Source organism: Musa acuminata, chromosome BXJ1-10 (assembly GCF_036884655.1).
Source record: "Musa acuminata AAA Group cultivar baxijiao chromosome BXJ1-10, Cavendish_Baxijiao_AAA, whole genome shotgun sequence".
In the NCBI taxonomy this organism is placed as follows: Eukaryota; Viridiplantae; Streptophyta; class Magnoliopsida; order Zingiberales; family Musaceae; genus Musa; species Musa acuminata.
This window is the reverse complement of record NC_088336.1, coordinates 25,614,934-25,642,296: the sequence shown is the minus strand read 5'-3', so window position 1 is coordinate 25,642,296 and position 27,363 is coordinate 25,614,934. Positions and strand designations below refer to the sequence as shown.

The 27,363-nt window shown below is 39.8% G+C and overlaps 4 protein-coding genes across 13 annotated transcripts; 2 read left to right on the top strand and 2 right to left on the bottom strand.

The window, feature by feature from the left end:
* Positions 1–2,006: 2,006 nt before the first annotated feature.
* Positions 2,007–6,959, bottom strand: LOC103968370 (uncharacterized). Its single transcript, XM_009381551.3, has 6 exons — positions 6,607–6,959; positions 6,397–6,485; positions 6,042–6,320; positions 5,775–5,936; positions 2,745–2,834; positions 2,007–2,509 (listed from the first exon to the last, which is right to left on the bottom strand). The coding sequence occupies exons 1-6, from the start codon at positions 6,909–6,911 to the stop codon at positions 2,316–2,318; spliced, it is 1,119 nt and encodes a 372-aa protein (XP_009379826.2). The 5' UTR covers positions 6,912–6,959; the 3' UTR covers positions 2,007–2,315.
* Positions 6,960–7,110: 151 nt separating this feature from the next.
* LOC103968369 (transcription factor E2FB) lies at positions 7,111–12,458 on the top strand. Of its 9 annotated transcripts, none has more exons than XM_009381547.3 (14): positions 7,111–7,695; positions 9,023–9,179; positions 9,435–9,494; positions 9,613–9,698; positions 9,762–9,850; positions 9,951–10,005; positions 10,145–10,197; positions 10,274–10,324; positions 10,411–10,459; positions 10,592–10,657; positions 10,766–10,842; positions 10,947–11,178; positions 11,807–11,873; positions 11,952–12,458. In XM_009381547.3, the coding sequence occupies exons 1-14, from the start codon at positions 7,126–7,128 to the stop codon at positions 12,059–12,061; spliced, it is 1,722 nt and encodes a 573-aa protein (XP_009379822.2). In that variant the 5' UTR covers positions 7,111–7,125; the 3' UTR covers positions 12,062–12,458. The 9 variants fall into 9 exon arrangements, with proteins under 9 accessions (XP_009379822.2, XP_009379820.2, XP_064943142.1 ...); XM_009381545.3 differs by having other exon boundaries at positions 9,023–9,215; XM_065087070.1 differs by having other exon boundaries at positions 9,023–9,215; positions 9,613–9,850.
* Positions 12,459–13,432: 974 nt separating this feature from the next.
* LOC103968368 (uncharacterized) lies at positions 13,433–17,753 on the top strand. Its single transcript, XM_009381544.3, has 3 exons — positions 13,433–14,028; positions 15,904–16,693; positions 17,436–17,753. Exon 1 carries the CDS (start codon positions 13,482–13,484, stop codon positions 13,980–13,982), a length of 501 nt encoding a protein of 166 aa, XP_009379819.2. The 5' UTR covers positions 13,433–13,481; the 3' UTR covers positions 13,983–14,028; positions 15,904–16,693; positions 17,436–17,753.
* A 2,036-nt stretch (positions 17,754–19,789) lies between these two features.
* On the bottom strand, positions 19,790–27,031 carry LOC135586480 (OVARIAN TUMOR DOMAIN-containing deubiquitinating enzyme 6-like). Of its 2 annotated transcripts, XM_065087067.1 has the most exons (10): positions 26,877–27,031; positions 26,621–26,679; positions 25,709–26,538; positions 24,103–24,264; positions 22,865–22,942; positions 22,017–22,095; positions 21,793–21,938; positions 21,417–21,482; positions 20,411–20,585; positions 19,790–20,327 (listed from the first exon to the last, which is right to left on the bottom strand). In XM_065087067.1, exons 3-10 carry the CDS (start codon positions 26,354–26,356, stop codon positions 20,086–20,088), a joined length of 1,596 nt encoding a protein of 531 aa, XP_064943139.1. In that variant the 5' UTR covers positions 26,357–26,538; positions 26,621–26,679; positions 26,877–27,031; the 3' UTR covers positions 19,790–20,085. The 2 variants fall into 2 exon arrangements, with proteins under 2 accessions (XP_064943139.1, XP_064943138.1); XM_065087066.1 differs by having other exon boundaries at positions 25,709–26,679.
* Positions 27,032–27,363: the final 332 nt, after the last annotated feature.

Below are 27,363 nucleotides of genomic sequence, written 5' to 3'. Positions count from 1 at the left end.
AAAATACATGAGAAAGTCAATACAAAATTTGACATGGTTTGATAACTCCTGTTTACTTGAAAAAATCAAATTCTTCGTCACATAGATCAATCATAAAATCTTCGAGTTATTCTCGTTCAGACAAACATAAATCTTGAAAAATTTATGTATTTTCTCTTACCCTAATTATCAATACATACAAAATAATACATCTTGAAAAATATAGAGATACATATAAAACAATCAAACCCTAATTATCAAGAAATTTTTTTCTTTTAATAGAATTCCTTCACGTGGGATTTTTTTTTTTAATCTTTATACTTATTTCAAGAATCTCAAAATATAATATATTACATTACAACCGAGAAAGAAGATTCATTCTGATCGGATGGCAATTCCAGTACTGCAATCCGCATGTAGGTAAATATTCTGCGGCAACCAAGAACTTACTATTCCAAAAGGAACAGCGAGAAATGGCAGCACAGTGTTATGGAACTCCCATCGACATCGCCACCACTTTTCAACCTCCGGACTCTAACTTGGAATTCCAACATCGCAATAAAATGGAGAGCTGTCACCATCTTCCTTCCATGGATATATGCATGCTGCTGTATTTGACCACGCGAACGAAAATGGTATCCGTTGAATGCAGAACGCCAAAGTCAATGGTGTCAGCTTATTGCAGGAGATCCATCGCAACCAAAGGAGGAGGCCAAATGTTACTTGGTCTGCGGAAATCACGGTCAGCAGATCAACTTGTCTGCCATCGATGTCGATGGGTCGTGAAGCTGTGCGAGATGGAGAAGATGATGTTGATGAGCATTGTTAATTTAAATTTCTGGGAAATTAGCGGAGCATCACCAGTTGTTTCTCTTCTTTGGAGTTGACCAGTATCATGATGACAACGTCTCAACTAAATAGTAAAGACTGTTTCGATCAGAATGCGCTCAGCTTTGCAAATTGTGTTGCTGCCTTTTTCTAAAGCAGTGGTAAGAAGAGAAGGCAAAAGAAAGAAGATGTTAGAAGATTCTCACGTAATTATAGGTTTTTTTTTCCTTTTATGTCTATTTTGTAGTAAATATATTCAATATTATCTTTTATTTTAATTTGTTTATTTATATAATTTTTGTTATTCATTTAGGGTATTTCTCGGATAAGATTAACGTTCATTGAATTAGATACCATTCGATACAAAAACTAAGAGTAATGGGTTATGGAGGTAATGAGAGAGAAGAGGAGGGTGGCTTGTCATCCAATGGGAGAGAGAAGTTGGCTTCGTCAGCCAATGAGACTCCACCTCCAACGCTAGAGTCCCGCCAATAGAGAGAGAGAACGAAAGAGGGAGAGAGAGGTTGGCTTGGTCATCCAATGAGACTCCGCCTTCCAACGTCGAGCGTCCGCCAATCAGCGGCCATCATCTACTTACCGAGTCCTCCGCTCTCTATCCGACCACGAATAAAATCAATCGATCAGCCGCACGCTCCTCGTCGCACGGCCTTCTCTCCCACCGCAAGCTGGGCGACGGCGTATGGCTGCAAATGACGGCGTCGACCTCCTCCATTCTTTACTTTGACCCGTCAGCCCCACTCCTCCCACAGAAACCCAACGCTTGTAAGTTTCCATCAAGTTCATATGCTGGTGTACAATGACTCTGGAATACTCCTCCAGGCTATGCGCGTGAGATGTGGGATGGAAATCAACAAAGCAGGAGAGGTGTGGCCTTTGATGACTCGTCATTTTGTGGCACGTGGTTTAATTCGATGTTGGTCTGCGTTTACTTTCGGTCGGAGCTGCGCTGCGGACTGATGCTAAGAGCGTAGGCTTTTTGAGAATATGAGATTGACTATCTGATTACCACTTTGATCTCATTCCACTATTTACCATTAGTATATGAAAACAACACCGGACACAAAAGAACAAGGTAAAATTTTCACCAAAACAAGATACAAATGCAGTCTAAAAATATCCACCAAGATCTCACAGGTATTTCAGCAGGCAACTTACAGTGGCTTGTCAATGCGCACCTATAGAATAAAATGTCAATCCTTATAAATCTTCTTTACTTGATGAAGGGAGAAGAAAATAAAATTTATGAATTTTTCACGCAATAATTTCAGCAGCCTACAAGTGAGGTGATAAAAAAAACCTGTCACACTTGTGTAGTCAACTTCACGAGAACTAATCTCTCCAAGTAAGATCAACCCCACAATCAACAAGAAACACCCGGAGAGTGTCTCAAATCACTGGGTCCAATGGTGATGCACCTAGCACATTGTCTTCCCAAGTGCAGACATTTGATTGCAGGAATGAGTTATCATAGTTGACACAATGAATTGCTACGGATCATCAGAGCCCCAGGCATCATCACGCAAGGACCTCCGAGTCACTATTCGATTTTTTCTTGCTTCTTCCTGTTTCCTCAGATCATTAGACCCGAATTCGGTAGACGGCTTTATTCCCACTACCTGAGCAATCAACCTTTGGGCTGTTCTTGCAGAAGTCTTAGGCCTCGGGTAAGGAGGTTCCAGATCTGAAAGTTCCAACCTCCGTTTAAGTAACCAAAAGTACAAACAGCTAAAGATCACATGCAAACATCAAAATAAGATGTAAAACTGAACGGAAAGAATTGCAACAGAAAAGGCTACCCAGAAAGTTCTGGACGGTGTAATCCCTACAGTTTGTGGCAGATATCAGCGAAAGAAAAAAAAAAAAAAAAGAAGTTACATCAGAAAAATGTAAAAGATAAAGGAAAGGAAACAGTATACCTTTGGTGCAGATCTGGTTCCACAGGTTATCATCCTCCTGCAGAGAACGGACTTTGAATGGATAGTGAGTGATGTTTTGAGCATCACGTGCTGCAACCAGAAACAAGTATTGTAATCTGCCATATTATTATTAACAAGACCATCTGAACTTTAAAAAAATAACTAAGACTAGTTTCTGTTGAGAAAACTACAAGATCAAAATATTCAAAAAAAATAAAGAAAATTGAAGTTTTCAATTCTCTAAGGAATCCAGAAATTGGTTTTAAATATAAAACTTATTCAGTACATTAAACAGTATAACTTATTTTCCCATTAGTTGAAAGAGGAATCTAAAGTGTCATATATGATAGTTCCAATGTACATGTGCTGCTCATTCCAATTATTGGTAAGAGTTGTTGGATAGGCACAATAGCAATTTGCTTCCACTTTCTTTAATATCCAAATTTCTGAATGGATCTGAGCACTTTTGTGAAATTATTGGGGAATCCTATCTTTAGAAGATCAAAGTTGACCTATTAAGGAAAGTTGGATGGTCAGCTAGTAACCCAAAAATTTCAGGGATAATTTCTCTAGTCTCTTCTTTCACCTTTACCTAGTTTCACCTCTCTTAGATTACTTGTCACTATACTTAAACAAGTCTAATGTTAGTATAAGCAACTAACTATGAATGCTCTTGCAACCTATTATTACTTAACAACTGTGAGGCTCACTTTGAATTGCTTGTCATGTGCGGGCATGGGCGCACACACACACACACACACACATATATAGGATTTTGTTTGATGGACTAAGGCAAGAATCTCAAGGAAGCAGAAATATATATGTCTGATTAATTTGATCGATTCTGAGTAACAAAGACAGCATGAACCTTCTGAAGGAGCAATGTAACCCTCGAAGCATAGTCTTCCATTTCTTATCCTGCTTGAAAAAATTCAGATTTCGTATCGGTTTAAACAGGGAAACAAAGCTTCTAATGGATGGAATGAATGAATACCATAAAAATGCTACAGTGACGACATGGGATAATGAAATCGGAGATACGAGGTGAAAGTTAAAACATAAAAGGGTCCAAACTCCTTGAATCCTAGCCATCGATAACTTATACTATCAAATGTGGCTCTTCAGAGACAAGAACATTTGGCCTAAATTGACTAGATCCTGTAGCCATTAATCAAATAATTTCTTTCTTCCTCCTTTCTTTTACATGATGAGTAGGATGCAATGCAGTTTAAATCATGAAAAGGATTCCATATAATGCTCCTCCTTCAAGCAGACATCTAGTTGAGAAGTTCCTCGGAATGCTGCCAAAATATCAATATCTCTGACAGTACAATAAGACAATTTATAATCTGGGTAATACCAGCCTTAAATCTACCACTTTAGTCACTCTTTTTGGTGACACGATTACCACCATACAACTCATAAATTAAGAATTCTGATAACATCAAGATCTATATGATGCAAACCAAGGTAGGCAATACCGAATGATACCGTCCGGTACGGATGGTACGTACCGGTCTGACGGCATACCGATACGCGAACTGTCCGTTACCCGACGGAACGAAAAATAATAATAAAATAAAATTATATATATATATATATATATATATATATATATATATATATATATATATATATATTAGAAAAAGGCGACGTTCGGCGACGTCGCCTTTTTCGGATTATATATATATATACATATACATATACATATATATCAAGCGGTGTCTCGCTCGGTATACAGTTTCGTACCGTACCAAGCGAACGTCGAAACTCCGGTACGGTATGAAATTGCAGACCTTGATACAAACTATGATGAACAAATGAATATTTTGACAAAAAAAACTTGACTATCATCAACTAATTTCAATCCCATGATGAAATGAAATGGTTTTTTGTCAGAACATGTATATGATGAATCAAATACATTGTTATTCTATACACAACACAATGTTTGGTATTGCAAGCTAAAAAATAAACTGAGCTGCCTCTTATTTTGAATCAAAACATCTATTCTAAGACAAATTCTCGTACATCCTGATCCTGTGCATCATGATCCGTGTGTTACATGTAAATCATAATAGACAAAATCCTTTTATAAAAGAGTATAGAGAATAGTTAGGCACAAATCTAATATCTATTGAAAGAAAAGCACAATGGCCAATGAGATAAAAATAATGAATCATAAATGGATTTCAGAATACATAGATAAAAGATCCTAATATAAGCGACTGGTAGTTGCATAACGACATGGCTTCACAACTGTTATTAAGATTTAAAGGAGATCTCAAATTTTAGTTTGTTCAAACACCCTTGACTATGATGCTATTCAAATGCATGTTCCAGAACATAAATAGGCATGCACATATTCATAGGCTTCTTGCTAATATCCATAGACTTGCTCTCGGTGACAGATATATATCATATATTCCAGGTGGTGCATTTATTACTCTGTTATAATAAATCTACATTTGGACTTTCTTCTTTTTAGAGCAATCATAGTAAGCACTATGTCTATGGCAGCCTTTTTGAAGTATGATTGTTACAATATAAAAGGCATGTTTCAGTGCATTATCCAATTATAGGCATCATGAGATTCCAAATCCTTGATGTGGAATCATGCCAACTGATCAAAGACTGAATTTTCAGGTTTAGTCACAAAAAGTTTCTGGTTAGGCATAAAATTAAAGGTATGTGAATGTCAGCAACCATAAGCTTCACGATATGGATGCATAATCGAACATGTCATCAAGAATGAAACCTTCAGGACTACAACCCTTTTTCATGGCAAAGGAAAACTAAACAATTCATCTTTCTGACATGATAGATCAAGATAGATCTTAACTCGAACTGGCATCTGCCTCAAGAGATCAAAATCTTGCTAATTGACTTTAGTGACAACTGAGAAACACCATAGTTTTACTGCCAACCAATTGATTCATGCAGGAGATATCAAGTGTTTAGATAATAACCCTCAAACTATAGTTGTAACAAAAAATGTTTGTCAAAAAGAAAGTAGGTCATACAACATACCAAATGCTGGTGTTCGGAAAACTGCAAGTGCAACAGTGTCATTGACCCATCGGATAGCAAACCCACCATTTTTGAATTTCTCGAAGAACTTCTCTAACTCCGTTGTTCGAGTACTAGGCGGAAAGTCATATAGCACAAGAACATGGTTGGTACCATAACCAGCTAAGAACATAGAAATATATCACATTCAACCCTTTTTTTCTGTTCTGATGAAAAAAGACTCCAAAGCTAAACAAGAACGGCAGATTAAAGCTTAAGAACACTCACAATTCCTGCCCCCGCTTGCTGCATCGTCCTCAGCACGACGTTGATGACCCTCAATTGATTCAATGTCCAACTTCGAGTTGTCATCGGCAAGGGTCACGGCATCCACCTGTTCACTGTACAAGCAACTCTTTTGGTACAAGAAAGATCCCCTTCCCCGCCTCTTTGGAGTTACAAGCACCTCGGGATCTTTCCTTGAAGAACTAGATGCCTCTCCATCTCCAGTGTTCGAAGATAGCAACGATTCGTCATGGATGCCACGGTCTGCAATTGCCTCCCAATCTGCACATTTACCACCAGAAATGCTGATATCAACTAAACTATTTAACATCCCCAGCTAACGGCCGCAAGAAAGTACCATCTTCGTCTTCTTCGTGGTCGCTAGAAGGAGTTGAAACCCTAATTTCTTCTTGCGGCGAAATCTTCTCCCTCACTGGCTCAGAACCCCTTTAATCCACAAGAAATGAAAAAGTAACGAAACCAGCACGAGAATTATAAGAAACCATTCAAGAGTCAAAGTCGAAAGCGCCGCCATGCCTAATTCTTCGATCTTTAGGTCGGCGCTTACCCTGATGTCGGGGTCAAAGGCGGAACGGAGCCGCGGGTACGAATGGCGAAACCGCGGGACCGGAGCTCGTCGGCCTTCAGGGAGAAGCCACGGGAGGAGTGAAGGTCGGCGAGATCCCCGAGGGCGGCGGCGAGGCGGAGATCGCCGGATGGCGACGGGGGGCCATCCAGGGTTTGCAGCCTCGAGACCACTGATTCGAGGACGGAGATGGCCCCCTCGACATCGCCGCGGTCGACCAAGTCCTCTACTGCCTCACTCCACCCGTCTCCTCCGCCTCCGCCGCAACCTACGCCGCCGGCCTCCATCGCTGCTTCTCTTCCACTTCAATGCGTATGAAAAGATCGGAGAAGAGTCCGGCGCGGCCGACTTTATCGAGTTCCATTGTAATGGGCCTAATTAAGCCCAATAAGTATGTAAGAGGACAAAAGCGATCTCTAACAAGACATTAGAATTAAGCTCAATAAGCCCAGTAATTAATCCCTCGACTTACTCAAGCTTCTTACTGTGTGGTAGAATTACATGGGAAGGCACCTAAATAACACTTATTGGGTTCGTGCCTTCCCTCCATATATTTATCCAAAGTCCGAACGCTATGATTTCCCTCCTTCCCCGCCCCTCGTTTTGCTCTTCCTCCTCTTGTTTCCCTCTCCGCTCCCCGCCCTCTCTTTTCCCCTCCGATCGCCTCTAGTCCGATCGCCCCTCCTGCCGCCGATCTATCTTAGAATCCTTCAACCCCCTGAGATCGGCTCCGCCTTGCCGCTTCCGCCGTCAAATTCGACCATAACTAGGGTTCCGGGCCCGGATTTCGTCCCCGCAGCCGATCTCTTGGCTTTCGCCGCGGGATCGGTGATTTCTAGCTGGATTTTTGTTGGTTTGATCTGGTTCGGGTTGATGTCCAGCATCCAGGCAGCTGGGAAGCAACCGGCTCAGCAGCCAGGGCAGATGTTTCAGCCGTCAAAGCAGTGCTTGCCGTTTGCCTCGTCAAGACCGCCGTTCGTCTTGCTGGATGGGCATCAGGGGTTCTCAGCCGCCGTCGGTCGGTCGGGCGGCGGAGACGACATGGCCGATGCGCTGGTTATTAAGACTCCTGTGAGTTTCTGGTGGAGGTTTGTCGGTCTTTTTTTATCCTTGAGTTGAACTAAAAGACTTCCTTAATTGCATGCTCCATTTGTGTTACTTACTGTTTATTTGTCGATAGTTATTGGTTTAGGTTTATTGTCCGGAGTGATTTGGTGTTTTCCATCGTCAAGGTGGACCAATTAAGGAGTTACCAATTTGGTATTCAGGTGCTATATAACTTCTTGCATAAATTATTTCCATTCGTAGTAGGTTTGTCTCAAGTTAATTAGGATAGGTTAGCAACCGTCCAAGCTTAGCTCTACCTTGTTACCATTTTAGTCATGATCTAGGTTCGAGTTCCTCATGGGTCCTTGTCCCCATGGAGTTCCCGGAAGGTGCTCCTGGGGACATGCAATGTCATGTATTCACTTTTTGCTTGATATCCCATTCAGAAGTAGCTGTGTGTAACCATAGATAACTTGGATCAGTAAGAATTCTTGGTGGGTGAGGATTGATCTTGAGTGGTCGGGAGCAGTGAGTTGGAAATAGAATCATCATCTCCTATTTATTGAACTTTCTGTATAATTTCTTTCATGTAAAATTCGTGCGGTGTTTGCTGAATGCTGCTGGATGAGATGTAGGAAATTTAATGAAACAATTTTGAAACTTTGTAGATCATTTTGAGTGATTACTATTTTCTGGTAAGCATGCATATCTTTTTTGTTTATTGTTCCCTTCTTATTTCTGTTAGCTTCTTGACAAAATTAAAGAGAACTTGGTTGCATTCAAGTTTGAAAGAGGCTGAGGTTAGTAATGATCCTTTTTCATTTGGAAATTGGCCTTAACTAGAGTCACTGTCGTTTTTAATTTAAATAATAACCCATTTCTTCAGTTTTGGGGAGGATAGCATTGATATCCCTTTGCAATTGAAAATGTATTTTGCTATGGAAAATTAGAGGTTGATTCCAGTAACTAGTGATGTTACTCTTTTAAAATGATTGCAGAAACACTTCACTTTTAGACCCAAGTCCTAGATGATGATGCTTACATGTTCTTCTCCACATCTTGTTGCACCAGATACTGTTGAACCGATGCCCAATGCATGGTGGTGGCAATGCAATCTTCATTAGCTAAAGTGTTTGCTTTGTTGCTTTTCTGAATGTAGTGTCTTACACTTGATAAATTTTAGATGCATGGTAATTCCTCAGCAATGTTGAATTTTTAGCATGTTGTTAAGATATGTCCTGTCAAGGCTTTGCCATAGAGTTTGATGATAATATATCATCTTCTTTATCCAAATTTTTATTTTTTTTCTTCTAGTTGTTTAAAATGCCAATCATTGTTTGACAATATGTAGTTAAAGAGAAAGTCTGTACAAGAAGATAATGAAGCTAAAGTACTGCACGAGCGGGCAACTAGCACTGGATATGCTGTGGGATTCACAAGTCCTCTACTCACACCGGTGTCAGAAAAAGTAAGAAAGACATATAGTAAGTCCAAGATTTCTAAGCACAGTAAGTCCAGCACTCAAACCCTTCTGTCATATGCTGGTGAGTCGATCTATTTATTCTAATTTATCAACTCAACATGGTTAGGTCTAGCATTTGGGAAAAATCACTCACCGCTTACTTCGATACATGTAGTTGTAAATTGCTTTTCTAGTTGAAGTTCTCATCATATGATCAAACTTTGTTGTCCTGATTGAAAAATAGTTCTCTTTTAGTGTAGATATTTGAACATAACTATTGTTATTATTGGGCCATTTGCAGGTTCACCTCCTGGCAACAATCTTACTCCAGTTGGAAATAGTCGTTATGATAGTTCCCTAGGTGATTGAGTCCATTGTTAACCTGATACTGATGAAGAATCAATTACTTAATCTGTCGAATTATTCTGGATGTTGTTTTCCTGTATTACTGAAGATCATATTTCTTCATTTTTTTTAAGGGCTTTTGACCAAGAAGTTTATCAATTTGCTTAGACATGCACAAGATGGCATCCTTGATCTGAATAAAGCCACAGAAATTTTGAAGGTAATGCCATTAACTGCTAAGTACTTCTTCAGTTATCCAAATTTAACAAATATATCTGTACAGGTGCAAAAGAGGCGGATATATGACATCACTAATGTTCTTGAAGGCATTGGACTCGTAGAGAAAACACTTAAAAACAGAATCTCTTGGAAGTAACTTCTCTTTTTTTATCAGATTTTTGCTTGTTTCTGTGTGCTTCTGTGAGATTTTCAACCTATGAAGAACTCAGTGCAATATGATGTTGAATGCCAGGGGACTAGATGACATGGGTCCAGTTGAGGTTGATGATGATGCTTCAATTTTACAGGTGTGATTCACGTGCGCTTTTTTTCCTTGATTACTGAAAGTACTTTGCAGCCTACTTAGTTCTTATGTTGCTCCATTATGTAGTCACTTAATATGGAAAAGGTAACACAATGTGAATCCACTTTTTATTGTTTATTCAGGAAGAAATTGACAAACTTACGTTGGAGGAGTGCAGATTAGATGAGCTTATCAGGTGAATATTATAGTTGGAGCGAGTAGATTTTTAAAATGTTTTATCAATCATGGTGAAAATTATAAGTTATTTGAAGCCAAATGCAAGAAAGACTGAGGGACCTCAGTGAAGATGAAAGCAATCATAAGTAAGTATCTTCGTTAATGCATATGTATGCCAGAGATGTTGGTTTAACTTCTGCTCTCAATTGCTACAAAATCTGTTTGCCTTTAGGTGGCTTTACGTGACTAAAGATGATATCTCGCACCTTCCCTGCTTTCAGGTTTCAGTTTTTTTGCTTTGGAACTCTAATTCCCGTAGTTTATCTTAGATGTAACTTGTATACTGAAAACAGATATTAGCTGCTGTAAAGTGTAAATAAACCTGCAATTCCTGTATTATCTCTAATATGCAGAACAAAACACTAATAGCAATTAAAGCACCTCATGGTACTACCCTTGAAGTTCCAGATCCTGATGAGGTGAGCAATTTCAGGGTCTAGTAAAAAGTAACTTAGAGTTCAATGTTTAGTTTTGACTAGTACAAAATACACACAAATATTTGTGAGTTCTATGATCATGTGGTGCAGGCTGAGGAATATCCTCGGAGGAGATACCGAATTGTCCTAAGAAGCACTATGGGTGCTATAGATGTATACCTTGTGAGGTAAAATTCTCTGTTTTTATTTGGAATTTCTATCTCTATAAGCAAGTTGAATGCCCAAGTTGCCATCGATTATGTTCTCATTGCTATTGTTCTTTCTTCTTTAGTCAATTTGAAGACAAGTATGAGGGGATGAGTGGTGTTGAGATGCCCCCGAAGGTCCTTCCCATATCAAATTCAGGATCTGTCGAGAACTACATGGTGCCATTTGTCACAGAAGAGAGCAGAGGGAATGGAATGGAGGTTGATATTCAACACAGCGAGAGGATCTGGTCTGATGTAAATTCTTCACGGGATTTTGATGGTGGTATGATGAAGATTGTTCCTTCAGACATTGATGTAAGTAGTTTTGAAGATGCAGATTTAAACAACATAAGCCTTAAAATGGTCTTTCATTTGTCTGTGATGGCTTTGATCGACTTTCATTGTCGATACTAACTCTCTGAAGCCAAAATCTCTTAGCTAGAAATATATCACCATGGTGACTTGAGTCATGTAGATCCTTAAGACTTGTACATGCAGTCAATTATGATCCACCTCCAGAATAAGTTGACATAAACCAATCAGCCATAATTTAGTTTTATTATAATTTATAACCAAGCTAATAATGGTAGTTTTTTCTTCTTGTTTTTTTTTATTTCTTTATCTTAATTTCTTATTGACAAGATCTGGTGTAATTCCTATGGCATGAAGCTTCTGTCTTCAATATGCACTTGTAGAAGTAGAAACAGTTTGCTTCTTCATCCTCTTGTTCAGAATATTCAAGGATGTAGAAGTAGAAAGCACCATTAGACTTCCATTTGTTCTTACATTGCTTTATGTTTCTGGTTCTTACAATTGATCTGTCACCTACATCTGTACAAGGAAAAAATAATTGGTGAACTCATTGCACATCATTGTTTGCAGATTGTGTGAATGGATTACAAGAAAATTCTATTAACATTGGTTGATTTACTATGTGCTGCAGACTGAAGCTGATTATTGGCTTCTATCAGATGCTGGTGCTAGCATTACAGATATGTGGAAGACTGCATGCATCCTTTCTAAGACATTGCTCTCTTTTTTTATGTTCTCTGTTGACCATCTTTTTGGAACCTTAACTCGAGTCACAGCAGAGGTTAAATGGGATGACATCAGCACAGGTGGTGCCAACACACCTCAACCACGAGCTCCGTCTGGTGTTGTTGAGGTCTCTTCAGATGCAAATTCTTCCCTTAGATGAATGCAGGATAGGTGGACTATGTAACTCAGAAGCCTGAGGACTGGTTTTTGTGTTGGAAGCAGTCTGCTTCCCCATTCTAAATGCAAAGGTTGATGAAGATACTGTGGAATGCTTATTATTTGGGGCAGTCAAGTGGATTTGGTGAACGTTATGGTATATACATGTCTAAGTCTCTGCAAGAGGAATCTGCCAATCTGTCCTTTGGCAAAAACTGGCCTGTGGGTCATCCCATGATATTTTGGCATAGAGATTAGACCTGCAATCACATTGTAATCTTTCGTTTCCTTGAGGCTTTCCTCCTGTTCTATATATGAAGGTCTTGTACTGCTCGAGTTGCCATTTTGAGTTGTGGTCATACCAGATGTTAATCTATGGATCATATGGACAAAGCTAGGTATATTGGTGAGTCTGGCTTTGTGTCTCATCCATTGAATGATGCCAAGCAAAATTGGTGTGTCGTAGAAGAAGCCAGTATTAAGCAAAGCTTAGCTGGGTAGATGTTGAGGATGCATGTCCTAGGGTGGGTGTCATGCTTCTCGGCTTTTGTCCCCTCTTTGGAGCTAAACATCCACAAGCAAATGCCTAGGCAATCATATCACCGTGTCATTTCAACCAACCTCTTTAGGAGGTAAGCCGGATGATCCAATCCACCCGTCAACGCGTGTCAACTCTCTCTTCCGCTCAACCGTAATTAAGAAAATAGGCATGATCACCTAACCTGCTTAACTGTTCGTGTTCTACCTATTCATGATCACCTAAGCTGCATCCTCCACGGGACTAACCCTTACATGAATGCACATTGGTATTCTTTATGATGCTTTAAAAGGTCGACGCTAGAGCAACTTGCACCCACGCCAATCTTTAACAAACTGAAACTATAAAATTCGTGCTTTGAATTGATGATCATAAATCATGCTCAACTGGTGGCGAAATACGTCTCGGATACACTATAAAAGATGTTTGATTGATTATGAAAATTTGAACCCATCAATATCGCCCACCATTGTCATATCATCCCAATTGTACCAAACTCCTTAAAAAGCAGTGCTGTACCCGATCACCCACCAACTGCAACCGTAGTACCCACGAGGCATTTGGAGGACGACGCCGTTCCAATAATTGAGGCGTTACGACTTGAAGCCGTAGCGTCGGCTTGTAGACCGCGGAATCCATCCGCCCAAACGTTGACTCGACCGGTTGACTTCATCCTTGTTTTAACCCCCGACAAACAACTACTGCCTTCGTACTATACTTACAGTGATCTAATAAGAGTCGGAATGCTCACACGTAATTCCTTCGTATTTTTATTATGTTTTATCGGAATTTAACCTCAATTCAGATTAATTAAGCTACACTAAACATAATCATACATCCTCTCTTTATTCCTCCGCATCTTCCTTCTGTTCTCCCTCTCTTCGCGATGGCGGGGGAAGCCGCCGCGGCCGACACGCCCTCGGAACCGCCGGCGAGCAGTGATTTCGTCATCCACCATCGATGGTCGAGGTCCCCCGCCGCCGCGGACTCCTCCGTCCCGCGGTTCCAGCCGAGGGCGCTCCACGTCGGGCGCGCCTACCCCAACGGCGGCGGCGAATTCGAGCGCTGCCCTCGCGCTGGAGAGGCCACGGGCTACACCAGCCTCCGGGACCTCATCGACTCGCCTCCGCCGCCCATCGGGGCCTCGTCCCCGGCCGCCCCCGGCGCCGGCGGGGCCCGGGAGATCCGGATCAGGAACCGCCTCGTGAAGCAGGCAGCGTACGCGTACCTCCAGCCGACGCCGTCCGCGGCGGAGTCCGACCGTCTTCGCCGCCGCCACCAGTCGCTCCGTCGGTTCCTCGCCGTCCTCACCTGCGGCCTCGGCGTGGACCCGCTCCTCTCCTGCATCGATTTCGTCTGCCGGCTCGTCCATCGTCCGCGACGATGACTCCTCCAAACGGCAGCACTAACGGCGTCTAACAGCCCTCATTCAGGTTTTTTCTTATTTCCCCATTTTCTATGATAAATAAATAGGAAGCAAAAAGAGAGAAAACAATGCCAAATCACACATGAAAAAAAACAGAAACAAAAAAGCTTCCAATCATTATTCTGCCATTATGTCGGTAGGAGAATACTTAAACACGATGATCATGTCGATGAATGGTGGGGATGGAGGATCGAGACCATTAGATGGCGATCCGACGGTCAGGTTTGGACTATGGGGTAGGTCGACTTCCATGCAAGGTTGGTTCTTCCCAACGTGGTATTAATACACGTCGGTTTCGCATCCAACGGTCAGGATGAGCTATCAAACAATAGAGAAGTGCGTACATTTGTAGATGTGGTAAGGAGCACACGATTGGGAGACGAGGTGGCCGGGAGGATGCCGATTCAGGCAAAGGTCCCGCTTTTGGGATCCCGGTCGCCGGTTGGGTTTCGACCGATGGCGTCGCGCGATTGATTCGGGAGAAATTTGGGGTTCCGATGGGTTTTGGATGGATTCTATTTGTGTCTCGAGGTAATCGCCGCCCGTCTACTCTTCGATTGATCTTGTCGCTGTTGTTCTCATTTCGATTCGGACTAGGTTAGGGTTCTTTTTGCTTACAGGCTGGAGAGATTGTTCTATTAGTCTCTTTTAGCATGGATGTCGGATATTTACCCTGACGTATGCTTGTCTTGAACCCATCATAATGGGGTTGGATTAGAACTGTAGATTTGATCGGGGTAGCTCTGCGGAGGATTTCGATTGGCTTGGGACGGCTTTTCATGAAGAAATGTAGGTGAATGGGATCAAGAAGCAAGCTTTCGTCTATTTCATTTGTTGGAATTCTATTTTTTGTGGCTGATTTGGCTCTAGCATGGTACAATCTTTTCTTTCGCAGTTCTTGGTCTGTGTGTTATATGATAGATGACCGACGGTCAGAATTGGTTGCTTAGAGTTGGGTTGCTAATTCGGGTGGTGGCTAACCGTTACATGTTATCATTGGCCGTAGAAAGGCTTTTCTATGTTATGTTATTAGCTGTCGTGACATGTTTAAGTTTTATTTTCTTGGATACATGCTTTGATTTGGATGCATAGGAAAGTAGTGGGTCTTAAATCTGCATGATTTTCTTAGCTTGATTGGGTGTCAATCAACAATCTACTGTAGGCCAAGGAAAAGTTGTAAGATTGGATATATGAAGCAGTCATACAATAATCGATCCACAGTACTTTTGTGGTCTATGAATATACTTGTTAGATTTGAGATATATTTCAACAAAGTTCAAACTTGTCCAAAAGACGCAAACAGTTAACAGTCCTAAGTTTGGTTCTTCAGTGGTCATAAAGGAATGTCTTTTCTTAATAAGTAGAACAAATATCACTACTTGCTTTAATGCTCTACACTTGCTACTGTAAGCTGTAGAAGAAAACAACCATATTCTGAGGAATATATAAGGCAATTTGATATGTATGAAGGCCTTTTGTACTGTGAGAATGCTGTTATTTGGCCTTCTATGATTGCTTATGTGTTGTTTACATGCACCACTCTTTAGCCATCATGATTGTCTGCCAGATCCTGCATTATGTAATTTGGTTTTCTTGAAAGATGGAACTGAAGCTTTTGACTGATATAGCGATGTCTTGCCATCTTGATGTTTTAAATACTACATTAGCCTCTTAAATTAAGTGCCTCAAAAGAGAACACTTTTTAATCCAACTAAGGTTGTATAAATCCCTTGTTTCTCATCTTTTCTTTTGACAATACATATTCTTTGCATCTTATACTTTGTTATAAGAAATCCTTAAATTGCCCTGACTTATGTTTTGCATACTGCATTTTGATAGATTTAATTCGCTAAAGTGTGATTCTCATTCTATTTCCCACTAGATGTCTTTGTATGTGGGTCGTCTTTCCCCTCGCATTCAACAACTGAACACTGAAAGTGGACATGACTTTGCAATTTATGAAGCTTACTCTAGATACAGAGAGAGCTCTTCGAGCTTTGAAGGAAAGCCTGTATGTGGGGAGCAAATATTTCTTAGTTGGTCAAATGGACAGCCGAGAGTTTTCCAGAAGTTGGCAAGGACCATCAGATCTCATGAACCCTTTTATCGAGGAGGTTGAGAGAAGAAAATAATGAGGTTGGGTTCATGGTTTCCTATGACAGAAGGGGCTTTTCTGCTGGGCCATCTCATCCCTCGATGTATAACTGTAAATGGCAAATATGATACTGCTGCTTGCATGAATGATGAACAGAATAATGAGTAGTATGCAGCTTTCACTGTTAAGCTGAAGAACCTGACTTCAGCCAGACACAAGGCAAGCAGTTCCACAAGGTTAACTGTTAAGGGAATAATTTTGGCTCCGAAACACCATAGACTAAGAGCACCAGAAGAGGACCAAATATGCTTCACCGTGGAAAGGTACCCTGGAGCTGCTCATCAGTGGGCATGGGAAATGATCTACTATTGACTTTTAAAAGTGGGTCCAATTTCTGGTGAGAACTATGGAGGAAACTTGAGCAAAATAAAGAATTTGGTATTGTAAATAAACACATCAGAAGCAGTAATGGTTGGGGAGAACACAATCACCTTGAGCTTCAACAAAGTCAGTTTTTTCTCTATGGTCTTGTTGGCTGGGTGCGAATGTGTAACCTGAAATGTTCTCCTACCATCAGGTAAAATGATTCATTTCACATTAATTTGATTCAGCAATCTTTGTGAATTCCTGTGACTTGCAAAAGGCTAGATATATGGTAAAGGTTGATCCATCATCTTTGAGCATAAACTTCCATGTTATATTAATTTCCAAATATGTGTGGTACAAAACTTGTAATTGATCAAGATGTCATTTCCAATAGGATCTGAAATGGGCTAAAATTCTTGTCAACTTAGGGGCAGGTATTAAAACAACCCAGCTAGGTTGATGGTTCAAGTTTTCCAAACTTCAATTTGATCTTGCCCAATAAGACTGAAGATTTAGGGTGGGTTTAATTTTGGTGTTAGCGTTATAAAACAAAAGGAACTAATAAAATTGTCCACCCTTCTCAATGATGAAGGCCGTCTTGGTACACACTGCATTGACATGAGAATTCTTACTGGCGGTTTATTTCATTTCTCAACTTCAGTAATATTTCTTGTGACTAGTATAGGGAAATCAGAGTCGATTACTTATACCATAATTTGCATTCCCTTGGTATGCAAAAACAAGTTCATTATTTTCTCTGTCTTTGGAATAATCCTGCAAATAGAGTTGTTTCCATGATTCTAAATTCCAGTCATCCCGATGTGTAAAAGTAGGTGCAACATTAACTTGATGTTGAGGGTCGTCCGACTTTAAATGTATAGTCCATGTATTCTAATTACTTTGTTGGTGATACTAGTAGATTGAAGTTGACTGATTGCTACATTATATTTCAGGAAAATATCCTACTGCTGCAAATGGCTTGACTTCTTTCACCTGTTGATGCTGGTAAGCAGCCTTGTGTGGGGGTACCACTTTGTAGTAAGTTGTAAAGGATCATACTTACCCAAAAGACATCCAAGATTTAGAATCAGAGTGTGATACTGAATGCCAAATCATTTTGCTCTTCATCTGTTTGCTATGTGATACAGAAAGAGTTAGGATGGATGGTGAGCCCTCGTTTTTGGCCTGTGCTGGTTCAGATGGCTACTAGCACGTGTGTCAGACTGCTTGTAGCTAAGACACATGCGTAGAATGCATCTATTTGTTCCATCCGTAGCATAATGTGATGTGTTATGCCATGTAAGAATGGTTTCGATGCTATAATGCATGAATCACACATATAGAATACATCGCTCTGAAGCTGCATAATAAATAATTGCTTGCCAGCATACACTTACGTCTCTTCAACTCAGAAACATACATCCACTTAATGACTGACCAAATAGTTATTGGTGATTACGATAGTGACAGAGCTTATAATATCGCTAAAAGTGTCCTCAAAGAATATGAGCTTGAAGAGACCAAAACCGTTGTTGACGGTGGTGAACGCGCCGTCGATGACGAGGTTGTGGCCGCTGACGAACCCGGAATCGTCGCTCCCCAGGTAGACAGGCGGCGTCGCAGCACCGGCCCCTTGAGGTTGGCCATCCCGCCGATGAGCTGCTCGAAAGCGGAACTGGAAAAGCACTGCAATTGGCCATGGAAATCCTCGCTCGCTCTCTCTCTCTCTCTCTCTCTCTTTCTCTCTCTCTCTCTCTCTCTCTCTTTCTCTCTCTCTCTCTCTCTCTCTCTCTCTCTCTCTCTCTCTGTGTGTTACCTTCTCAGAACGAGAGTGGATGTGTATATATAGATACTGCGGCGAACTCCGCAGAGAAGAAGATGACCGCAGCATGTAGAACATGACGAGTCTAAAACCATGTGAAACTAGTATGCTATCATGATTCACATGATGGACTATAGAATGGCCGAGTCATATCAACATAGGAATCAACCATGAGAATGTGAGGTAGAGAAATGATAATACATTAAAAGTTTCTACAAAAGTAAAAACATATAATTAGAAATAATATATTTTAAAAAATATATATACATATGTTACTTCAGAACATGTCAAATTGTAAATTCTGTAAGCCAATTGGCACTTTAGATTTATTGAATTTTAATTTTTTTTGCATAGATTATGAATCAATGTGTACATCTATTATTATCGTTATCTTCGTTAGATTTCCATACCCATAAATTTATCCAACCAAGAGAATATATTCCAAAAATTATTAGTGGGACAACGTGAAGAATGTTCCTCTCTATCTATAATTTTCATCATCTAATTTGATTACAGTGAATGTTTGCCTTACGAGCTACACGTCTGATCGATGTCGTAAACTATCATCAAGCAATTGTCATCATCGATCAATTTGCACCCTGCCAAAATTACACATGCCATTACAATTTCTCAATAGAAAACCTACTTTTTCTTTGAGTTAGCTCATCATAATTTGACCTAACCAATTGATGATTCACTCCATTGAATCCTGTGATTCATCACATAAACAATGACATTATAAGCTGAGGAGAAAAGAGGAGTCTTTTGCTCCTTCCACATCGACTAAAGACCATTCTCATATTTATAGTGGGCTGCACCGGCACTATAATTACGGGATGCCTCCGATATGATATGATCTATCGTTTCATAAAATTAATTCATTAATTTGTATTCATCCATCAAATCATTAAACATAAGTAGGAAGAAAATGTTCCTACGAGCTATTCTAAAGTCATGCACTAAATCTAATTATTGTTGACCTTAAAGATTAATTGAACATTCAATGGGCGATAGATTTGAATAATGATACATCATTATTTCCGATAAATAATTATTAAACGATGTTATGCTAGTTATCGAAGATGATAAAAATTTGTTATAAGAGCATCCTTTCTCACGGTTGCAAGAAATATTACTTTGTTCTGATACCCTAAACATTGTCCAGCATATATGCATATACCTTTCTATTTTGTTCTGATAGATATTACTTTGTCCTAAACACCACCGTGTAATTAACTGTACAAGACAAAGGCCTACCCGACCAAAACATATGCAAATACTACTACTACAAACAGCCAACCACACGGTCTGGTCTGAATTCAACAAAAGACAATATGAGCGACGAAAAAGAAATATTTAAGATCGAAGCATAAGCCCTGCTAGCGGAAAACCATTAAAAATAATCGCAGCATGTTTTGTTCGCGGCAAGATCATCAGCAAAGTTATTCAACTACAAACTGGACAAGAGAGAGAAACACAACAATCTTAAGAGAGAGCAAGCAACAAATATATGACTTCTTGATACCCAGAAGAATAGCTCCAGCAAATAAGCACAAAAGAAGATGCTTTGTTCTAGGAGTTCATTCCTGTTTTATTACTTATCATTTGGCGACTCATGATATTACTTGCATGTTGCTAATAGAATAGACAGATGTAGAATCAATTTTCAGCATTTTATTATATCGTCCCTGTCTACCACTAGAAGAACACGTCAACATAGAGGAGGCTTTACTTGGTTGTCCATATCATAGAATCGCCCCGCCAGTTGACCTCCAAGCCTCTCACTCTGCTGCTTTCCCTTTGTGTCTGTTCCTGCCAGCAGGAGAGCCACCACTGCCTCCCATCTCCAGCAGGTAGCATATCATAGAATCCACATCATCACCAAAAATGCTATATGCCTCCATGACCTGCATGTAGCCAAAACCCATGGACAGAACCATCTGCATGCTGCTGGTGAGCACCATCTCAGGCAGCAATGCCTTCTCACTATCACCTTCCGATGCAGACCGTGATGATCCCGTTGCTGTTGCATATCAATTGCTTTCCACCATGAATAAACTAAAGACTAAGTGGTAATGTTCAGGTTTCAGTGAGATTAGAACTCACTTGCCACAGAAGATGATGGTTCTGCCCTAGACGTGGAAGACTCTTGAAACGAAGGACACTGCTTCAACTTCTCTTTAGCTAGATATTCAGCCCGTGAAGCCTCCATCACCATCCTCTCAATTTCCTTCTCTGTCAGTTCCAGATCGGAGTAAAATCGCCCCTCCGCTATAAGTGCCTGTCATCATGAAATTATTTAGGGGCAGGCCTCACATCATATGGAAGAAAAAAGAGCTCCATTATGCTACTTCTCCAATGTTCCAAACAAGCAAACAACACGTTATGCCATCAAGGCACTGGAACCGTGTCAGGACCGAGTGTCCATCTCTCGAATGACAATTATTCTGAGTTCCTTTTTGCCTTCAGACATGGACATTGTAGTTAATGTAGATCAACAGATTGCAAGTACATGAACATTTGACTCAACACACTACAGAAATGAACATTTTTTATGGTCCTACACATTACCACAATGGAAAAGAAATGAACTCCCAACTAAGAAGAGGAAACAAAAGGCAAAACCAAGTAGCAAATCTTTCAAGGAAACAAAATCCTTGTTGCACATAAATGACAAAGGTGGTAAACCTATATGCAAGCGATGCTACTTACATTGTGTCCAGTTCAACATGATACTGAAAGAAGCATCTCTAGACATACTTAAAATGGAGAAGCGAACTACTACTTATACTTTTCTTTTTTGTTAAAACAAGAATATTAAAGAATACATTACAGGAAAAAAAGAAATTATCTCCATCACTGAGACAAATCATCAACTTATCAGAAATCATTAAATTCTTAAAAAAGTAGGTATTAGCACTCTAAGAAGAATTAAACTTAAGATACACTAAATCGTGGCTGCAACATCTGCTAAAATTCTAGAGCAGCTTATAAGAAAAACTAAAATCGAGTAAGCGCACATAAAGTTCAACAGAAACTAATTGTGCTAGAATAGCAGCTACACAATATAAGATGCAATGGAACTCTACAAACATACAGCAGCATTACTTACATTGTCTATTTGCTGATCCTGCTGGGCTTTAATGGCAGCCTTCACCTGGTCCTTACTAATGTTTCTCTATATTAAAAAGAAACCAGAGAAAAAAAAAAGTAAGTTCAACAAATCCCCTTAAAGAGCAACCATTAGTAATACAAGTGATACCAATGCCAAATGGACCAAAATGTTAAGTGAAGTGCACTAAAGAAACAACACTTAACCATTTCAAAATGATCTCAAGATAAACTAACAGTTGGTTCATTGTCAAAATCTTCCTTTTTATTCCTCATTAGTTTTGTATTCACACATCTAAAAGAAAGGAACAAAGGGCAGAGATTTACAAGAATGGGTTGTCAGTGGACTGCAGAAGACTACGGGCAGAATAACTTACCCCTCGAAGGCTACTAAATCCAAGGCCTGCACCAATTGTCATTCTACGTGAGTCAAGAAGTGAGTTGTAATGGTTACCATGGTGGTAGCTTAACCGAATTGGAGGTGTATCAGTGATGTAATTCCCTTGAAAGATATTAATAGGTTCTGCGCATGACCATGATAGTTAAGAGCTATTCACTGACAGTTCGACCATATACAAATAATCATCAAAGTGCATAGAACCTGTGCTATAGGAGTAGATATGTATAGGACGGTTGTACATTTCAGCAAATGCCTGGATCTCAATGTTGTTTCCATAGACCTATAATAAGCCAAACATTCAATAATTAAAAAACCAAATTTAGTGGCAAAAAAATCACTTATGAAGATGAACTTACACAACATTAAACTAGTTATGAAACTAATTATATATAACACTGCATTAATCTCAATGGAGAGAACCACCGATAATCTAGAACTATTTAGAACACTAGTACAAGCAATATTCTTGCATAAAAAATTGGAAGTTCAAACCGAAGCAGTACTTCACCATATATCAACCACTAATAACAAGTTCAAGGAGGACTATGTGAAAATGTAAAAATCAAGCACATGATGATGTATAATTGCCACTTCAAGAAGGATAAGTATAGATTCAATCGGTGTAACATTACAAAGATGACAGCAGTTGACAAACAAAACCTTACAAAGTTTCTAATACTCAGAGAAACCAGAAATCAGACTGTGATATTTGATCAAGTAGAAAGAGCATGGAACTAGTTATGATCCTGCCAACTAGCCTCATTAACCTTTTTTTCTCTACAACTTCTAGTTTGTGCCAAAACATCATACATGCTTAAACTGTATATAGAAATCTCGGTTTGTATTAATTAACCAAGTCTGTAGCAAGGAGGAGGAAAAAAAAACTAAGAAGCAAATGGGAGAGTGACAGTTCTATAACTGTCAGAGTATATTACCGGAGCTATAGGTCACTAAACAACATGGCTTTCATGATCTTTGAGCACTCATTCATTGGAACGCTCATATAAATCACAATAACTCATGGGTTAGAAACGATAGGTGCCAATTACCTTGTCTCGTCTTTTCCGCTTGCAATATGATGTGAAGCCTTCAGTTACGAACTGAGAGAAATGGTCTCTCTCTTTTTCCTAAGCAAAAAGAAAACATGATATGGGTAAAAATATAATCAGCATTAAGCAAATACTAGTTAAGCATACCATATACAAATACCGAGAGGCATATTTTGGAACAAAAAATTTCCACACAGGCCTTCTCTTGGTCCATGTTTTAGTGACATGGTGGCTCTTGCCAAAGTTGATCCACATTCATGTTCTTTTTATTTTTCCAACAAAAATTAAACTAGATTCTCATTAATGGCTGTTACAAAAGATTACCCTTCAATATCTTCATTTTCTGGACAAAATTTGCTTTTGTCAACCAGTTCTAGAAGTAAAACATGTGTCAAATTATAATATTTAATTAGAATGTGTTGGGAAAACTCCTGAATATGAAAATTAGTGCAGATAAACTCTGCCAGCAATCCAGGTTAAAAAATCAAGAAGAATAAGCAACCTAAATCAATAGCAAAATTAGGCCGAAGTACCTAAGCAGTATTTTATACAGCACGCAGTCTAATTTCAGATCAAGCAGCACATATCAAATGATGTATATCATCAACAGAAGCACAATTTACGAGACTTTAATCCTAAGTAACTGATACTCTACAACTTAACCAATCTCAAGAAAATCTTTGATTTGTTAAAGCACCTAAGTTTTCCAGTTGATGACACAACACAACCGAATTCAAGAAACCTATTTCCAGTGGCTAGCATTTTGTCTGAATAGACCATCAAGTACAAGATGGCACATATAAAGTGCTCAACATCTAAGATGTCTTCCCAAAGTGGAGTAAGACAAGTCATATGCTGGGGTTACTTTGGAGAGTAACTAGTGCATAATGTTGCAAATTTAACATGTGTTCACTTAAAAAAACAGCAACAGGATAGATCAGCAAAAGTCGACAAGCACCAACACACGTTGACATTCTGTAAATGTGTATCATGCGCCTATTATACTGGCAAGAAACATACTATCTCATGTGCACCTGCATGGTGTGGTTCTTAATCCTTAATAACAGCTGTAACAAATTATTTCTGCACCTATTTAATAACGAATAGGGTAGACACGAAAATTTATACTAGTAACAGAAATCTACATAGCAACAATACAATTAGTCAGTAGGTATCAGTGGTAACAATAATGAACTGCTAATCCTAATATGACATTTTTCTGGGTTACTAATACACACCATATAATCAACGCACATTTGTCTTGCCATGTCATATGCTTCTGGATCGCCATAGACTTGGTCTGCAACAGCCCGGAAAAGACAATTCCCATCCTCCAGCATCTTTTTTACTTCAAAACCCTTTGCCCGTCGTAATTCAGTTTCAAACAGCCTTTCTCTCTCCTGACAAAATAACCCATATTTGAACATTTGATGCCATCATACCACAAAACGGTGGGGGCATGAATAGGTGAAAAAAAAATTCATAATTATTAACTCAGAAACATGTACAAATTAATGTAATGTCATTTACAGTATAATAAAGGAGTGCAACTTTTGTAATAAATCCATATGAACCATTAAATTGGTGATATTCTCCTAAATTGTTGAGTAATTAATGCCAAAACATCTCATATAAAGAATAATTGTCAGGCTAATCAAGTGCAGCTATTGCTCGTATTGACATTCCTATTAGAGACTGTACATCTTCATAAGAAGATATGCCAACAGAAAATTGAACCCTCTCTTTTCATCTATGACCATGAGTTCAGCCATTAAAAAACAAAGACTTCTATGTCTACAAGGCATAATCAAGTGATGCTCTTTTCAAGGCAAATTTTCAAAAAGACTGTTATACTATGATGACAAACACCCCACCAGAAAATTATGAGAATAAGAGTTAAAAACTAATGATAACCTTAGACAGTGGAACTTATTGCCTTGTCAACTCTTAAGCCAAGGAAAATTAATTTTGCTTCTTCAAAACATTCCATTTCAATTTTGACCCAAACCAGAAATGGAGGACTGTAACAATTTAAAGCATTCTGCAGTCCCCTTAAAAGGCTCTCAATCAATTTATCCAAATTGTTAACAAAAACACTGACGACTTCGTCATCAAAGACCAGCAGCAACAACATAAACAATCGGTTACTAGGCTTATCTATTTTGAGCAGAGCAAAATACAAAGTTTTAATTTCATCATAAGCTAACCAAAGAAACTAAGAATCTCTAATATACAGGAAAAGTAGAACCTGGTACTGTCCTACAATTTACGCTCGATGTTAGTGAGTCACAGAAACAAAGAGAGAGATAATCAAGGATGGTGGGTTTTAATCACATGCCTAGCCTTATATAGAGATGAAATTATTCATTCAAAAATATAAACCACTTAATAATGTTCTAACTTATATTCAACTTTCTTCATAACATTCGTTTGCTACCTATTTCCTCAATTTTTTACACAAAGAAGAATGTCAGAAATTCAAAAGGTCAGGCATAGGCACTAAATCTAGATGATAAGTGCAAATATATAAAAGCCTATAACAGCTTCAGCAATGTTAAGGCATAAGAAGTCACCAAGAAGTGAGACCTATGAGATGTCAAACAAAGAAGCTAATGAGAAGAAATTTACCAATCACATGCATGCTCAAGATATCTGCACAATTTATCAAAACTGACTTAGAACATATAAGACAAAGAATCGCATAAATAATTATTTTCTATTTCACTACCTAGTCTTTGGTCTTAATAAATGAACTATAATTGCAGAAGATCCTGACAAATGCTTACAAGATTTCTGCACAGAAACTTGGCATCACAAATAATATATGTCAACAGGGTACCATACCGAATCATCATATGAGGACACGTAACAAGGACCTTGCTCATCCGCACTGTTGTAACCTTCGCCTTCACCATATGACCTGGGAGAAGATGGCCGAGACTCTGATGGTGAGCGTGTTGATACAACCGGCCAAGCCGACTGCCTCCTTGAAGGACCAATCCTCACAGAATTTGGAGACCCCATACTAGTCCTCCTTGAACTTGGATTTGTTAACAAAGGTTTTGGAGGTGGGGCTGGTGGTGGTGGAGGGTAGGAACCTCCTGTAACAATCTGTGATGAATCACTACCTGACCGCACAGAATCTTCTTGTTCCGAGCGAAGCTCAATCATGTCATCCCTTAAAACTGCAGAAACCAAAACATCATGAGTTGAAGACTTTTCCTCCTCTTCAACATATACATTGTGCCCACCCTCAACTTTAACACCCTGGGAAGATTCATCATGCTTCAAAGTTTTATCCTCAGTGCTCTCTGATTGCTCTCCAGGGTCCTCCGGGGAACTCTGTTCTTCAAGAATATGCTTTTCTAGGTCCTCCTCCCTGGAAGTGGGGGCAGCCTGAGAGGCAGAAGATTGTGGCGCTGAGCTCGATGGAGGGCGATTGGCGTTGGAGGAAGACCCCACCGATCCACGCTGAACAAAGATTCTAGTCATCGTTCTCCGTACAATAATTCGATCTTGTCACTGCCTTAACTTCTCTCAAGCCCTTCTCGTTTCCAATTCAAAGGTTCACGGCTTCACGAATCCCTTTGTAACGAGTTCTGACCTTGGCAGAACCGACAGCGATCCCCCAGACGAACGAATCCTTGTGCTCCAGCTCCTTGCCGCAAACCAATCTTTGCATTCCCCTAACAATTCTCATGAGACCAAATTCCCCCAGTCTTCTAATCAGAAAACCCACCAAGATATGAACCTTACCAAAGCCCCGACTCGCCCGATCCAAGGCTCCAAGAAACCCCAGCTGCCTGACCCGCTCCCTGCCAAAAACCAATCCACCATCAATAATCACCCAAGAACAAACCTCTCGCAAGAAAGACTCGCTCTGAATCACCAAGAAACCAAAAGGCATTCCATGAGATTCAAGCGAAGAATCGACCTAGAAAACCCTAACACACAAAGAATCCGCGGGGGAAAGACGACGCAAGAAACGAATCCGAAGAATAAGAGGGCTTGCCTTGACCGATTCCAGGGAGAATCGCCAATCTCTGCGATCAAAGAAGTGAGAGGATTCAAGAGAGAGGAGTGGGGACTGTGATGACAGCGAACAAGTCTTGGGGGGGAACGATCAACCGGAGGAGGAGAGAATAAAAGAACGGGCGGAGGGCGGCTGCATCATCATCATCTTATAGGCGGACGGAGAGAGAATCGGTATGGAATTACCCTCTTAGCCTTTTTCTTGAGAGTTCGTGTTGTCTTGTTGGGGGTTAAATTATCATTGTACTTTTTGTGTTGCCGAAAGTACCCTCGTGATGGCGATGGGCCGAGGGTGGGGACGCGCGTCCGATTCGGTTTCACGCCCTGATGCTTCGCCGGGAAGTTAAGGTTGCGGATGAGAGCGTGTCGTCGATGGGTTCGGTGTAAATGCTGCTTGCTGTGTCACTTCGGCAGCGACTCTCAAATTCTTTGTGGATTGATTAACTTGGATCATCATGGAGCTTTAG